Raw genomic sequence first — 13,946 nt, forward strand, 5'->3', positions numbered from 1 at the left:
TCCAGGTTTAAAGAGGTTGAGATTTCAAATACTGTGAGTGGAGCATATAAAAGGGAGCATAAATTTTATTTTAAAAGTAGATAATCTTCCATTTATGTTGTTAAGTCTAAACTACTTAAGGAATATATTGCAGGTGAGGTTTATTTTTTATTAACCCCTAATGAAAGAAAGTAATGTTTTTGCTCTTTCTCTTTAGAAATACAGTATCACACATACTACAGGACTTCTAAAAATAATTTATCGGCTGACTTGTGAGATTGAAGAATTTTAAACTCTTGTTGAGGTGTTTGCACAACTGACACTTTGTCAGTGACCTAGAGAGAAATCTCAAAATATCATGATGTCACAGCTAAGGCCTCTGCTCAGACAAAAACATCCTGAGACTATTGAAAAAATATAGAGAACAATGTCCAATATAATGATAGCAAAGCATTCAAAGCAATCCTATTACATCTGGACTGGGGAAAAATATAAAGCTTTTAAGCATTTGTCTTCAGAAATGTATAAATGTAAATGGGTTAATGTTTTCTTGTAAATTGATGAAGTTGCATATATTGAATGCATTAGTTCTGGAAGTCAAAGAATCTTTTAAAAAATTTCATGAAAGGCAAAAAAAAAATTTGAGAAATATCCACACTTCACCTAGAAAAATCCTGACTTCTTATATCCACTTTTACAAAGAGAAGCAGGCCCAGTATTTCCAAGTGCATGAGATGAACAACAAGGAGTTGACCAAGGTCCTATCTGAGAAAGAAAAGCAACTCCCAGAACAAATAAATCAGAAATATATTGAAGATTTCCAGAAGGAGAAAAATGAGATTGAAGAAAAACTGTTTTAATTCAGAGAAAATCACCCTGATGTAGCCCAGGACTCCAAGACATCTGATGTCTACAAGAGGTGCCAAACCCAGAACCCAAAGAGACAAGCTATGATTAGCATAAGAACATGACTAGGACAGGAGGCCCAGATTCCAAGTTGATATCAATAGACCAGTGGTCTCCATCAGCTGAAAGAAGAGAAGCAGGGTCTGAAATCTCCATGGAGGGATTCACTGGAGGTTTCTCACATGCCATCATCTATCAACCATCATTTCCTCACCAGGATCAAAACAGAACAATAAGGAAGAGTTTAAAGAAGAAGAAGAAAGTGACTCTTCAGTTTCATGCAGTGGAGATGAAGATGGACGTGGTGGGTCTGAGGGCAGTGATTCTAGCTTGCTTATCTGTCTCAGGGGAATCCTCAGACAGACTTCATCTGAACTTTATTTATATTCTAAATTGTTATGGTCCTGCCTGAGAAATATACACAATGAAAGGAAGGTGTCCAGGTTGGAAAGAAGGGAATATGGTGCAGTAATTTCTACACCAAGTTTGTAAACCTGGGAAAGGAAGATCCTTCTGAAAGGATCAGTGGAAGTGTTACCAAGTGGAATTACACCGAATTAAGACTCTAAGAATACATAATGAGATAATTGTGCATTGGAATGCACACAGAACTAGACTGAATATTCTTGAAGTAAGTTCTGCTTTCAATTTCTGGCTTCCAGAGATAGTAGAGGGGACACCCATAAACTTGTCACTCACTCCTTCTATGAAATTGTCCCTCAGGATGCTTGCACTGAATCTGGAATTAGAGATATTGAATGGTAGTGGGTAGATTAGGTGCGTTACGAAAATTGACCATCTCCTAGTATTTCTCTCCCATGTGAAATTGGGCAGAGATATGCAGGCAGAAATATCTCTATGTGTATATTTACCTCCTAGTTTTCAATGAGACTTTGTTCACTAATTTTTAAAAATGGAAATTAAAATTTAAAAAATCACCTCATCTATTTTGTCTATATAAACTCATCCATGGAGTCAAAATTTTATAACTTTGAGAACAGTTCTTATAAGTGATGCCTGAATTTATTCTGAGCAGAAGCTCCAATTTCTTCCTATTGCCCCAGGTGAGTGAATCTCACCTTTCATACTCAGGATAGATAATTACACACATATAGACATGATAAATACACTACTCTGACTTTATCTTTTCTGAATTCAGCTTATGCACAAATATACTTATATATTGATTATTTTTGTTGTCTTGTGTTTTTGAATGTATATGTAAGCTTAGGACCTGTTTTATAATTTCTCCCTTGAATATTCCTTGTTATTTTCATATTTTGTCCTCATGAATGTTAGCATCATGATAGTTGAATTATATTAATATGAAAAACATTGAGTTTTCAGTATTTAAATTGTTCTGAACTTTAACAATTATTTTCAGATAATAATGGTATTATTTACAAGTGCTGTAATCTGCTGTCTTTTCACTACTAAATATGTTGCATGAATATCTAAAACAATGTTAAGCAAAAGCACTAATATGATTCTGATTTTCAAGCTATGTCTTAGTGAATTTTCATCCATGAAAATCATGCTGATATACACATTTGAAATAAATGGGGACATAGTAAGACATTGTATTTTTTATTATTAATCAGTTTGAATATATAGTGTTTACTAATTTGCTGATATACACATTTGAAATAAATTAGGACATAGTAAAACAATGTATTTTTTCTTAATATTAATCAGTTTGAATATATTGTGGGTACTAATTTGTCAAATACTTTTTCTCATAGAATGACTTTTTCTTATTGTATTAGGCAAGATTTTCCACAAAAATAGAACTCACAGACAGAGATGACTTCATTATGAGGAATTGGCTCAAATAGTTATGGAAGTTGAGAAGTCACATGATCTCCTATATGCAAGCTGGACACTATATAAAACTTGTGCTATAATTCAGCCTGAGTCTGAAGACCTGAAAACCAGTAAAGCCAGTAGTATAAATCATAGTCCAAAGTTAAGAGCAATACAGTGAGTTTTCTTAGCTCAGACAGTTTGGCAAGAAATGGTAAATCCTTCCATCATTTGCTTTTTGTTATATGTAGTACCTCAGTGGGGAGGATGAGGTTCATTCATTTAGGGTAGGTAAACTACTCTACTGACTCCACCGATTCAAGTTGACATATAGAACAGTCACACTTAGTATTATTAGTAAAGAAACTGAGTTTTGAGTAACATGCCTAGTGTTATTCCTTTGTCACATTCCATAAATGAACCCTTTGACTTTAAAATTATGAATACAGCTTATGCAATTCTTTCAGGTACTCTTATGTTGGTAATATGATATTTAGACACTGCTTCTGAATATTAAACTTACCACCTCTTATTTTTCACATTTCATAATCTAGATTTGTATTGATACACCCCATACCACTGAGTAATAAGATTTAAGGGAAATCTGACATGTACTAAATATTTACCTAAATCCCAAAGATGTCTCTCACTGTCTTCTCTAGAAAATTTTTTTTAAAAATGTAAATAAATAAAGGGAGAAAAATTTCTCACCAACTCTTCCATACACAGAGTCTGGACTGGATTAGCTTGTACCCTCTTTTACTTTGCAGGAAATGGGATAAAGTATGGAATAACAAATATACAAGTGTTCCCCTAAGTGTTATATGTTCACAGCACTCAAACTACCAGAGGAGGGGCAGGTTCCCCTTCTTCCAGTGATGACTGAGCTGAGTCTTAAGGAACTAGTAAATCTAAGAGGGTAAAGAAAATGCAAAATTGTTTTGTCTCATATAAGTTTTTCCTTGGCAAGAATACCACACACACACACACACACAAAAAAAAAAATTGTCCACATCCTATCAATTCTACGTTCAATATTATCTTCTCCCCTCTTCTCCATCATCACAGTTAATGTGACCTGCTCTCTCAATCCCTGGTACAAAAAATAATCATAATAATTGAAGGAAATAATTAACTTTGTTCTCTATTCCACCTTATATTCCCCTAAAGTACCAGTTCAGTCTAAATTTAAAGGATAGGAAAGGCAGCAGAATACAACAGACACTAGTATGGCAATATATAAATCAATGGAAGTGTAACTGATGTGATTCTGCAATTTGTATACGGGGTAAAAATGGGAGTTCATAACCCACTTGAATCAAAGTGTGAAATATGATATATTAAGAACTATGTAATGTTTTGAACACCCAACAATAAAAAAATAAAAATAAAAGAGAGATAAAAATAGGGGTCAAAGGACAGTTGAAGTTCAGTAGGAGAGCACTTTCCTAACTTGTATGAGTCTCTGTATTCATCCACAGTAATGAGAAAAAAAGAAAACAATTTTAAAAAATGAAAAAAACTGAGAAAATTTAAAAAACTATGATAAGTCATTGGTGAATGCCCAAGTCTGAAGAAACTGTGTTCTTGGGAATTTATCATGTTATGTTACATGCCTACACATGATGTCTGGGGGTCTGTTTTAATTTAAGGAAGTATAATTATTTTATGGCCATGAATTGTGATAACCACATTGAATTTATAGATTTGTTCCTTAAATTTTATTTTAATAAAATGTTGTGAAACCACCATTTGAGGTTATTTTTCAGTCCCTTCAAAGAAATTCAATACCTATTAACATTAATTTCCTATTCATTCCCACTTTGCACTACCTGGAATTCTCTTAACTGTTTAGGTTTTTATGGATTTGTGTATTTCAGAAAGTTTATGAAAATGAATATGTGTTACTCCTTGTATCTTATCTCACTTAGTATATAAAAGTTTCAAGTCTCATCAACAATGCAAACTATGTGTTTAATATACATTTTTTAAATCAAACCTGTGGCAGAAGGATGAAATGATTTATATCTTAGCTTACTAATGAACAGAAAGCAGCTAAAGTGATTAGATTTCTCTCTAGTCTGACCTAGCTGGGTAGATCCAGGTATCTGACAGATTATCATTTCTGCAAGTCCTAGTCATTCATCGTATCTCAGTTCAAAGGTTTTTCAGGAAAGCCATCCCTGCCTCCATATACCAGGATAGTTTCTCTTACTCCACACTCCAAGTATACTATACTATCTTCTAATATTCAACAAATGCTCCTCAAATTGATATTTACTTATTGCCCCTAGACTCCAAATTCCAAGATCAGAAGTGTAGTACTACCATATTATTATTATCCAAAATGCAATTCTTAGAAGGTAATACATGATACAAATGGAGTGAAAGAGTGGATTAATTGACCAATAAAAGTTATATCAACAAATACCAGTATAGCATTAAGAATACTTCCCAAAATTCAGCTAACAAGGTAAGAAAATACTAATAAATAATTTTAATAATAGTCAAGTAATAGGTTGATTTCCAGATTTATAATCTTCTATCGGCTGGATCTGAAAGTCCCTGAAAGGGCCATGGGTTTAAAGGCTCCTTCCTGAGATGTGCTGTTGGATTACCAGTTATACAATCTTGGTGGTGTGTAAGATGAAAAGGGTTTCCCAGGTGGGTGGCCCAGCACCATGAGTAGACCATTGAGACTGAATTGCAGACAACTGAGAAGTGTTGAAGATGGGATGCAGATTTTTGTCTTTGGCAGTGAGTCAGATCCCTGAGCCCTCCTCAGGTAAGCAAATCTGTTCACTTTCTTACAAATCCACATCCAATGAAGAAAATCGTGCCAGTTCAAAGTGGTTGCATTTTGTTAGAAAGGAGAAGGCAACTACACCTCACCTTTGGTTTCTCCTGTTCCCCGTGGTGCCCCCAACCACTCTGCCAGGTTACTGCCATGAGCCATACTCAGAGAATAGAGGTAAAAATAGAAGCACTGGTAAGACTGAGGTGGAATCTGAGCTGCTGTTCCAAGAGAACCACCTAGAGGAAGAAGGCTCAGATCATTCAAATGTGGAGCAAGAGGGTGATGATCAGAAATGTGTTTGGAGGATTAAACTGAATATGCTATGTGTTGTGTTAAGGTGGACAGGGATTTTCTAGTACACCTCACAGTGGATGGAATCTGGAACTACTGGGATAACAAAGCCATTCCACCTTCAGAAGATTTCTCAGAAGAAGCTGAAGTCACATAGGGCCAGCCTTCAGAGTATCCTGAAATTGGTCACCTTATAAGTCTTGCTTGGGATGTGGAGATTTTTATGCAAACTTGTAGACCATGGACATCCCTTTCATGATCGCATTTAGTTGCTAGAAACATAAGGATAAGACTATGGATGTGAATGTAGCCATATGCCCAAGCTTGACTGATTTTGGAACCCAGGATGGAAGAGCGATGTTGAAAGAGTAGCCTTGGCATTTGCAGAAACTAAATGCTAGGGGGCACACAGTTACCTTGACTTGGAAAAACTGATTTCATTTTTAGCCTTTTTGTATCACATGTGTTCAGCTTTCTCTTTTTAACAGATCAGAAAGGATATGTGAACTGCATGATTTTTAGAAGCAACACACACACACACACATACACGGAAACTGTACTTTGAGTGATTTATAACCACATTAAAAAAAAAAAAACAGTGTCAATGATGTAATTTTGTAATAACTTAGAAAATGGTGAGGGATAGCAATGAAAACATAACCTCCAATTTATGATTGGAAGAGCTGCAGATGAGAAATATAATTTTAAAAAGTTATGTTTCCAAATACATTAAACTGTTACTTTTCTTTGTGGATGCACTCTATTATATGGAAAAATTACTATATATATGGGATATAGGCTTACTGTTTTTTACTTAAAATTTGTCATCAACTCTTCCACTAAAATAAGCCTTAGGTGAGATAATTAGACCTCATGACCATGTTTAAAACTTATGAGACCTTTTTTTAATCATTCTTTTAGTGATGGTGGGAATGAATTATACTCATTTCTATCCACCAGAATCCACTGCTCCCTAGATTTAGTACTCTACTAATGAGCTCAGCCTGAGTCTTTTCTGTCATGCCTGGTGAGTGGCACACACCTGTAATCCCTAGCAGCTTGGAGATAGAGGTAGGAGGATTGCAATTTCAAAGCTAGCCTCCACAAATTAGCAAGGCTCTGATCACATTTGTGAAACCCAGTCACAAATGTGACTCAGTAGTGAAGTACCCCTGGGTTCAATCCCTGCTACAAAAAAAAAAAAAATCATTTATCCAACATTCACATTATGAAACTTATATATTCTGTTGTTCTCTCAAGAACTGTTCATAGAGGAAAACTATATGAAAAAACAAACCTTCACATAATTAAAAACACACAATATTTGATTTTGGTACCTTTACCAACAATCAGTTAATTTTAGATGTCTGTGCTTATGTCTGGGTCCTCTCTTTTAATCCATAAATTATTTTCTTGATGATTCTAAGGGAAAAAAAATGAACTCTTATCGTTTCTTTGGGAATAAGGACATGTAATCCTTTTAAATGAATATCTCTACAGGACTATGCGTCTTTAAGGAAGAACATGATCCAAGTTCAATATCAGATGATGCACCATTTTCTTCTTGAGGAAGAGCAATTTTAACTGGTAACACAGGACTGAGAAGCAAAGGAAAATTTTCATCAACTCAGGGACAGTGAAATCAGAATGGCCCCAAAGAGGGAAAGGCTGAAGGAAATGTAGAGAGAGTTGAATGAGATGTTACACAAACCCTAAATGGCATTGTTCCAGGTGAGGAGAGAGGATCCATCCTCAGAGATAGGAATCCTTTTGATACCGCTGTTGACCGGTGACGAGTCCTTGCTTCCCCGATGTTGAAGAATAACACCAAAGAAGCAGCCCGAGGCAAGGTCAGAGTAGAAATTAGAAGTTTATTAAAGGACAGCAGAAAAGACTTCTCCCGGAGGAAGAAGGGGACCCAAGAAGTGGAATCTGTGGAAGTGCGGTTGTTTCCCCTTTTTATAGTTTTGATGATGGAATGTAGGTTGGAGGCCCGAGGGGTGGGACAGAGGTGGGCTTAATTATCACCTTTTGGGATGGGATTATCACTTCTCTGGGATGGGCTATCTCCAAATCTGTTGGGGCTGTTTCCTGGGCTCCATTAACATTTCTTTGAGGTGGACTTTGGCCTAGGGCCTTTTCGGGACTTCATTAACATTCCATGAGTTGTCCTGTGTTTTGCTGAGTCATTCCCAGCATGGCCTCCATTTTAGAATTCACTCGGTATTAGACCTGATTTACCTAACTACACTGACTACCTGACTTTAAATCTGGCTTCACTTTTTTGGGCAATGTTGCTTGCAGAGACCACTATGCTCAGTGGAGGGACATGTGCTCCTTCATACCCAACCCTACATTGGGTCAATCACTTATTCTGTGCATTCTTGTAATCTTGGAGAATATTTTTAGTAGCTAATAGAGAATAAAATATTTTTCTCTGTGTCCAGGGGACTATCATACAGAAAATTCTGGCTAAGGGAATATTAACTTCATTTTTTTCTTCAAATTATGTTACCTAATTTACCACCATCTGTTGCCTGACCAGAAATTAATTTCTGAAGACACTGAGCATTCATCCATGCCTAAACAATGTTGCATAATTTGTAACCAATTCCCATGCTTTCTGCTTTTATATTCTTCCCTGTTTGGTTTTAATTGTAAATTTGGTCAGACCTCTCCTTGAGAATAAGACACTGGGTGACACTGGGTTCCTGGGTCCCATCACCTCAGTGCACAGCTTCTTTCTGAGTTCCCTCATTCTCAGTGCACACCAAAAATGAGTCTCATGGGCTATTTTAGGTTCTCTTATCAACAAAAGCTCTGATTGCAACTTATAAGGAAATAAGAAAAATACTTTATTAACACATATAAGTAATACTAAAGAAGCAGAAAGGCAGAATTCTGATTAACATTTTTTTTTTCTTACAGGAATTGAAAAGCACATAGAAAAGGTATTTTTACACCATGATCTCTGATTTTTGAGAAATTTGTTTTCTTGTTGATAGTGAAGATATATTTTGAATTATTAACATCATTATTTGTGGCTAGTTAACAATTTGTCTGAAAATAAGCTGTGAGGTAATAGATTATTTGACTCACAAATTTCCTTCTTATGTGGATGAATTTAAATACACTTACTTATTCTGGGCTTTGTTTCACCCACTTACATTATCCTCTCCAGCCCCACCTAAACAGAATAAGAGATTTGTTCACAGGCACCTCAAGGAACCCATGTTTTTCAGAAGTAGAAGGTGAAAACAAACACACACACACACACACACACACACACACATACACACACACACACAGACACACAAAAAATATTTCCTAAGGATGGGAAGAAGGGTGGGGATGGGGTGGGGGGTTCATCACCATGGTAGCAATACCCAGATTCTACATGCCCTAGGTATACGGAGAACACAGAGTGGAAGGGTTGCCAGAGAACCCTCAGGATCAGGGATGCAATGCTGTACTAGATCCCTTCCATAGGCAAAGATGATTAAAATCTCTGATCCAAGGAAATTTCCCCTTTAGTAATCAATGACTATGTCATTGTTGACTTATGTGGACTGAATTCCCAAAGGCTGACCTTTTTGCTTTCTGTACGATACCCAGGATCTTTGTATTTTCCAAGGTCCATTGAGAAATAGAGGAAGGAAATGATATTCAATAATTTTAGAAGTTGGATAATGTCAGAGAAGAATGAAGGCATTAGATTTTGATATAAATTAAGCTTACAAAAGCCATAACGTTTCTTATATTGAAAGGATAAAAAAATTGAAATGTAAAGGATAAGATTTGTTTCAAGTATTGTAAAGTTTTTAAGTCCTGTTAAGTTGCAGTTAAAAAAACAACTCCCGGAAAAGCCACTGGAATGTATGTTGAAATCTCCTGACCATCTGGTTGTTCTGTAAATACAACCCACCCTTCCAGAAAGGAACCTTGCAGTCCAGCACGTACACACCTCAGGGCTTAAGCCAATCAGCTCAAATGTATACCCTTCTTTGTACTGACCAATCACCCCTAGACAACTAGTTTCTGCCAGTGAATGTGCTAATCATGTTTTAGAGTTGTTGTTTGATTTTCCCGCGGCGTGTGATGATTTGTTATGCCGTATGTGAAGTCCCTACCCTTTCCAAAAAAATGTATATAAGCTCTGCTCAAGCTGTTCTCTGGGCTCTTTGCTCTCCGCTCCTCCGAAGCAAGCTCTGAGCCCTAGCATGCTGGACCTCCAATAAACACTTTGCTATTGCATGAGACAGTCTCTTAGTGGTCTTTTCCTCCGATGTTCACCCTGCCGCATCCGGCTATGGGAGCCAAGTCTGGCGAGGGACGTTGAGGTTAAGAAATACACAGGACACCAAGGTTCTTCATCCAGGAGGAAGCGTGTGCTGCCGCCGCTTTATTGCCAATTTTTTCCCCCTTATATATCTTTTGAAACAGCTGGGGAAATGACTCAAAAGCGAGGAGGGAAGAGTAATAACTGCGTCCTTGGGTTACTGTCATCGTCCCCTATCAGGAGGCTCCGAACAGGTCAAGATGTTCCCAAAGAGACACATATGACTGAGGCAGATAAACGGGAAACCGCAAACCTGCATCATGACCCTGTGAGCTGGCCACTTTGACATGCAGTACAAGGAACTGGGGGTTGAGCCCCGGGGGCCAGGGCGTGCCTGCTACCAGCATCACCCGACCTTTTCAATATCTTCAGGAGTTTAGAATAAGAAATATAACAAATTAACCCCAAATGGAAAAATTCTGAAATTTTTTACAGAACTGAGTTGTTGCAAATTCAAATGCCTCAGCCAGTAAACCAGGAGCTCAGTTCAAGGTACATCACCGGAATCCTGGGCATGCTGAATAGTGTCAGAGGTAAGAAACAATCCTTTTGCAGTCAGGCCTCTATTTCATTCTCTTTTATTTATTCTAATTTTTTATATATGACAGTAGAATGCATTTCAATTTATATTGCACATATACAGGCCCCTTCATGTTCAAAATGCTAGAACAACTAGGGATATCAGGAATATATCACAGCATTGTAAAGCTATCTATGCTAAGCCTCAGGCTAACATCATTGTAAATAAATAAATAAATAAATAAATAATAAAATCAAAAGACCTGGGGATGTAGCTCTGTAGTAAAGAACTTCTGGATTCAATACCCAATACTAAACATATGACAAAAGTAAAATAAATCCAAAGATTAAATAAATGATTCATCCAGATTTCCTTATCTAAAATATTTTGTAGATGACATTAGCTTTCTAGATCTTTCTCTAGTTTCCAAAAATACTAGTCTGAAATTGACTAAAAACTCTGAAAGTTTCAAATCTTAAAATCTAACTCATAAAACTGAAAGGTATCACTTTAAATACTCCATCTAAAAATGATTAATGATTATTTTTTATTAATTCAGCAGATTAAATTTTAGCATTTTATGTATACCTTTACACAAACATATACATAAATATACAAATAGCATAATATTAAGTACTTAAATCATGTATGGATCCTATGATAAAACAATACAATTACAATGTGTATAGCACCAGCTAAAAAATTACAGGTAACCTGATGACAGTTATCTTCTGAATGCTCACAATATGTATCAATCAGGTTCTAAAGAAAATAGAGCAAAAAATATCAATCCAAAATATACACAGAAAAATCTACAAATGAACAAAAAGTAAGTTTAAAGTAATCATAGAATTTATAAGCACTAAATTTTTAATTTGAAAACAACCCATCCTGGTGTGGTGACACATGTGTGTGATCCCAGCAATTCTGGAGGCTGAGAATGAATGATTCCAAGTTTGAAGCCAGCCTCAAAAACTTAGTGAGACCCTAAGTAACTTAGCAAAATCACAAAAAGAAATTTAAAAAGGGATGGCTATGTAGTTCAGTGTTATAAAGTCTCTAGGTTCAATTCTTAGTATAAAACAAACAAAACAGAACAAAACAAAACAAAAACAACAACAAAAAAACCTATCCAGAGAAATTATTTTGTGCAAATTGTGCATTTACCTGTGGGTATTGGTAATGGGTTTTTTCACTGTCATTCAATAAGAAATCTGTTAAAATCTGCTTAGTTGTTCACCTAATGGTTGCACTAAACTTCAGAGGTATCCACAGTCCAGCCAAATCCAAACCCAGTAGCTCTGGAAAAGAACAAAGTTGGTCATTTATAAAAGGTTTTATGGTTTCCAATGACCACACCCATTTCATCAAAGTATAGATGTATTCGGATTAGATTTTCCAATGGCAGACATCCCCTGATGTCAACGATTGTATTAACAAAACATTTAACATACTTAATCAAGTTGCCAAATCCAATCTCTAGCAGGAAGCCATCCCTTAAATTAATCTACATAAACCACAATTTGTTATACGTAATAATAAATTAGCTCCTAGGGAGGCTGAGGCAGGGGGATCATGATTTCAAATCAGCCTCAGAACTAGTGAGGCAGTAAGCAACTCAGTGAGACCCTGACTTTAAATAAATACAAAATATAGCTGGGGATGTATTTTAGTGACCAAGTCCTCCTAAGTTCAATTAGTGGTATCCCCAAAAATTAATTTAAAAAATGAATACCCCAATCAAAAATGTCATGTCTGTTTTTAGAAAATGCTATTCCAATCTCTTGTTTTATCCTATGATTATTCCTAAACTTTGGTTTTCAGTCTGAATCTGTATTTGTTTCTTCCCTTTATTTCTTTTCAGAACACTTATTCAGTTTGCAACCAAATGCTTGTAAAAGGGTGACTTGATCATCTCATTCCAAGTATCAGTGGGAATAATTCTTAACAATTGCAATCCCATTGTTTACAAATTATATACAATTGCTTAGGTATGTCATGTTTTGTCTTGCTTTATTTGTTTGTTTAATTTTGTTTTGTTTTTGTATTTTGGTACTGGAGATTGAACCCAGAGGCACTCTACAACTGAACTACGTCACCAGCCATTTTTATATTTTATTTTGAGAATGAATCTCCCTAAATTGACCAGGTTTGCCTAGAACTTGAAATCCTCTGCCTCAGCCTTCAAACCAAGATTATAGGCATGTGCCACTGAACCTACTTATGTTTGCTCTTTTATATTTCTAATAAAGCTGAACATATTGTCTTAAGTTCAACGGAAGGTGTTCATCTTAGTTTTTTTGGGTGTGTTTTATTTTGATGGGCATTTGTTTTGATATATTCATACATGTACACAATAAAACAATATAATTTGATCAATTTCCTTCCCCAGTATCTCCTTTTTACCTCTCCTACTTCCCCTCTTTACCTTCTTCTATGCCACTTGCTATATATATATATATATATATATATATATATATATATATATATATATATATTTCAATTTGTTCTAATTGGTTATACATGGCAGTAGAATGCATTTTGATATATTGTACACAAATGAAGCTTCTCATTCTCTGGTTGTACACATGCAGAGTAACACAAGTAGTATTATCATACATGTATATAAGGTAATAACATTAGTCTGTCTCATTCTACCATCTATGCCCCCCCACCTCTTCCCTCAATCTACTTTACATAATCCAAAGTTCCTTCATTCTTCCCTGCCTTCACTAGTCCACTATGGATCCGTGTCTGCTTATCAGAGAAAATATTTGGCCTCTGGGTTTTGGGGATTGGCTTATTTTACTTAGCATAATATTCCCCAGCTCCGTCCACTTACCTGCAAATGACACAATTTCATTCTTTTTAAGGCTAAGTAATATTCCGTGCACCCACATTTCTTTATCCATTCATCTGTTGAAGGGCATCTAGGTTGGTTCCATACTTTAGATATTGTGAATTGAGGTGCTATAAACATTGATGTGACTACATCACAGTTAGGATTCTGATTTTAACTCCTTTGCATATAAACTGAGGAGTGGGATAGCTGGGTGAAATGTTGGTTTCATTCCAGGTTTTCTGAGGTATCTTCATACTGCTTTCCAGATTGGTTGCACCAGTTTTCTGTCCCATCATAATGTATGAATGTGCCTTTCCCCCCACATCCTTGCCAAGAAAATCATACTGCTCATATCACTTTCAATTATATGGATTTTGGTGAAGCTTCTCCTTTTTAGAATCAGCCACATAGGAAGGGCCATTAACCCTTTTTCCTTGGCTTACTCCAGAGTTTTCAACCATCTCAGCTG

At 36.0% G+C, this 13,946-nt stretch overlaps 1 protein-coding gene across 1 annotated transcript in view; it reads left to right on the top strand.

The window, feature by feature from the left end:
* Positions 1-13,946, top strand: part of LOC143640667 (putative N-acetylated-alpha-linked acidic dipeptidase) — a 357,153-nt gene that overhangs the window by 32,052 nt on the left and 311,155 nt on the right. The window contains 1 exon segment of the mRNA XM_077108330.1: positions 10,220-10,383. Within this exon segment, the coding sequence (XP_076964445.1) occupies positions 10,220-10,383 (164 nt within the window).

Source organism: Callospermophilus lateralis, chromosome 2 (genome assembly GCF_048772815.1).
Source record: "Callospermophilus lateralis isolate mCalLat2 chromosome 2, mCalLat2.hap1, whole genome shotgun sequence".
In the NCBI taxonomy this organism is placed as follows: Eukaryota; Metazoa; Chordata; class Mammalia; order Rodentia; family Sciuridae; genus Callospermophilus; species Callospermophilus lateralis.